The sequence below is a fragment of the Mandrillus leucophaeus genome, unplaced genomic scaffold (assembly GCF_000951045.1).
Source record: "Mandrillus leucophaeus isolate KB7577 unplaced genomic scaffold, Mleu.le_1.0 Scaffold29, whole genome shotgun sequence".
Lineage (NCBI taxonomy): Eukaryota > Metazoa > Chordata > Mammalia > Primates > Cercopithecidae > Mandrillus > Mandrillus leucophaeus.
Genome location: NW_012103031.1, coordinates 3,776,598 through 3,777,618, shown reverse-complemented (window position 1 = coordinate 3,777,618; position 1,021 = coordinate 3,776,598). Strand labels below are relative to the sequence as shown.

The window sequence follows — 1,021 nt, the reverse complement described above, 5'->3', positions numbered from 1 at the left end:
GTGTGGGTGTGTGGGGGGTGTGTAGTGTGGGTGTGTGTAGGTGGGTGTGGGGGGGTGTTTGTGTGTGTGTGATTTCGAGACAAAATCTTGCTCTGTTGCCCAGGCTCGAGTGCAGTGGCATAATCTTGGCTCACTGAAGGCTCTGCTTCCTGGGTTCAAGTGATTCTCCTGCCTCGGCCTCCCAAGCAGCTGGGATTACAGATGCACACTGCCAAACCCGGCCAATCTTTTAGTAGAGACAGGGTTTCACCGTATTGGCCAGCCTGGTCTCACACTCCTGGCCTCAAGTGATCCACCCGCCTCATTCTCTGAAACTTCTGGGATTACAGGCATGAGCCAACGTGCCTGGCCTGTTATTTATTTCTTTAGAGATGGGGTCTCACTATGTTGCCCAGGCTGGTCTCAAACTCCTGGGCTCAGGTGATCCGCCCACCTTGGCCTCCCAAAGTGCCAAGATTACAGGCGTGAGCCACTGTGCCTGATTCTGTTCACTGTCTTGACTGAGGCGATGGTTTCACAGGTATAGACGTGTGAAAACACATCCAAGGGTACACTTAGTGTGTAGTTCATTGTAAATCAGTTACACCCCATTAACATAATATGTGTGTGTGCGCGTGTGTGCGCCTGTGTGGATCTCTGTGGAAACCAGAAGCCCTCTGACGCATGTGTTTGTTCTTGCCTAGGACGCCCAGAGCAAGAGTCCCAGCGCAGTCCTGAGCCATGAATCGGATGCTGCTCACTCTGACAGTGCCAGGTCATCTACCAGCAAGTTAGAGCTCTGGCCTGATGTTAACAAAATAAGGAAATCAGAGGTTTGTCTTGGCAACTAACCGTGTAGAGACCCGGTACCGAGTGACCGCTCTGTGAAGAGCTCTTTTCCATGCGCTGGGGGCCTGGCACCGAACAGAAACCCACGCCCTCATGGACACTATGTTCCAGTGCGGAGGGGACACGGCAGGGAGGAGGGGACACGGCAGGGGGGAGGGGACACGGCAGGGAGGAGGGGCACGGCAGGGGGAGG

The 1,021-nt window shown here is 54.6% G+C and overlaps 1 protein-coding gene across 1 annotated transcript in view; it reads left to right on the top strand.

Annotated features, from left to right (window-relative positions):
• The window catches only part of RSPH10B2 (radial spoke head 10 homolog B2 (Chlamydomonas)), a 32,338-nt gene that overhangs the window by 23,720 nt on the left and 7,597 nt on the right, over positions 1–1,021 (top strand). Inside the window, exon 4 of the mRNA XM_011985842.1 lies at positions 684–812. Coding sequence (XP_011841232.1) covers positions 684–812 — 129 coding nt within the window. The remainder of the gene's footprint in view (positions 1–683; positions 813–1,021) is intronic.